The 1846-nt window shown below is 43.1% G+C and overlaps 1 protein-coding gene across 1 annotated transcript in view; it reads right to left on the bottom strand.

The window, feature by feature from the left end:
* Nucleotides 1–1794: 1794 nt before the first annotated feature.
* Nucleotides 1795–1846, bottom strand: part of LOC111953233 (integumentary mucin C.1-like) — a 17482-nt gene continuing 17430 nt past the window's right edge. Inside the window, exon 10 of the mRNA XM_070435532.1 lies at nucleotides 1795–1840. Coding sequence (XP_070291633.1) covers nucleotides 1795–1840 — 46 coding nt within the window. The remainder of the gene's footprint in view (nucleotides 1841–1846) is intronic.

The following is a 1846-nucleotide window of genomic DNA, read 5'->3' as shown; positions in this document are numbered from 1 at the left end:
TGTGTGTGGTGTGTTGTTTGGTTGTGTGTGGTTTGCTGTGTGGTGGTGGTGTGAGTTGGCAGTGTGATGTTGGTTGAACATTCCAGTGCTCAGCATGAGCAAAGCTGTTACTTGACCAGTGCACTCCTTGACCATATAGTGAATCTGTCATGTTATGGTTGTTTCAAAAGGGATACAAGTGAGAAAATTAATTAGCTGCTGGTTAAGGAGCTCATGCTAGTACACACACACACACACACACACACACACACACACACACACACACACACACACACACACACACACACACCACTTAAGGTAAAACAAGGTACAACCCCCTCTGTTTGTTTTCTTATATAGCACTCTCTTAAAAGATGAATGAGCAGGCAGACTATATATCATGTTCGCTGACATGTTACATTAACATTTATAAAGAACTTCATCAAAAAGCACTTTCTCCTTTCCTGGTGCACGGTAGACAGATTTGTTCTGACATCGGCGCAGCTACATGGCTGGTTGCGGTCTCAGATTAATGCGGCAGGGACGGGGGGGACGGAGGACTCCGGCTCTCCGGCAGCAGTGATTCCATTTAGACTTTAGCTTATGAAATAATACCTGTCATTTGCCGTCGCTAAACCCAGAAAAGGGGGCAGGTTTCCGAGGTCATCCCTCCATCTGTCAGTGCAGCAGCAGCATGCTGTGTCCCTCCATCCCTCTCTCCTCCATCCCTCCACATTAGCACGTGATAGGCTGTAACAGGGCTCTCATGGAGGGCCTCGGACCCCCATCGTCCCCCCATCCGGCCCCATCTCCCAGTGGGACTAGACACAGCAGTAGTCAGGGGGACGGCCGACACAACCTGGGAGTCACTGATATGATTACTGGCTAAACGATGAAGACACAGGGCATAATCTCTACATTCATATGGGTTTTATGATTCCCCTGGTTATCAGATGACTTAGAGAGAGAAGAGAGAGAGATGGAGGCTTATGGTCGCTACCAGCATCACATGGCATTTGAAATAGCAGATTATTGTAGTTTGGATGAGAGAACGCACTGTTCCATAATGCCTTCTGTGTTGGGCTTATGCCAGGTGAACGGCAGGCACGGAGAGGTCAATTTGAACTAACATTGTGGCGAGAGTAACGAGGTACATTTGAAAACAAACACAATTTACAAGGATAAATGGCATTTTTCTAATCTCCATGAGGAGAACTAGGTCTGATTCGTGACTAAAACGTAGCTAATTAGACATCATTTACCTTGCCAATCTTGAGAGCCTCAAAGTGATATTGTTCCCTTTATGAAGCGGCGCAATCAATGTTTAATTCAACGGCAGAATGCAAATTCTTAGCCACAAATATGATTCATATTCGTGTGGCTACTTAAATATTAATGCTACATCCAGAAGAAGGTCTAGACATTTAACATGCAAAGTGATTCCTACGGCCTCTTCTCTTGATGGGAAGATTCTCCAGGTTAAGACAATCATCAGATAATGTGATAGATCATTATTTATCTTAATCTTTCCCGGCATACTTATTTAAATACTTTTTTTCAACATCATTTTCCACTCAACCATAATTCCTTATCATTTTTCATAGAATTCAGTAGTACATTTTTTTTTTTTTTTAATTTAAACTGTAATTTATGTTTAGACTGAATCCAATGGGTTGTTACATTATTTTGTCTGTCTATTCTGGGGGTACAGTAAAGGTTTTTGTTGAAGGCTTGAATAAGTAAAACGACAGGAAAAAAGTAGGTTGGGGTGATCGTCAGTGCCAGACACAAAGGAGGAAGGATAGCTGTAGTTCCTTACTGCTTCTTCTTCTTCTTCCTCCTCCTCCTCTTCCTTCTCCTCCTTCTC

Source organism: Salvelinus sp. IW2-2015, linkage group LG27 (assembly GCF_002910315.2).
Source record: "Salvelinus sp. IW2-2015 linkage group LG27, ASM291031v2, whole genome shotgun sequence".
NCBI lineage: Eukaryota > Metazoa > Chordata > Actinopteri > Salmoniformes > Salmonidae > Salvelinus > Salvelinus sp. IW2-2015.
The sequence above is the reverse complement of the archived record's forward strand: the minus strand, read 5'-3'. Positions and strand labels throughout refer to the sequence as shown.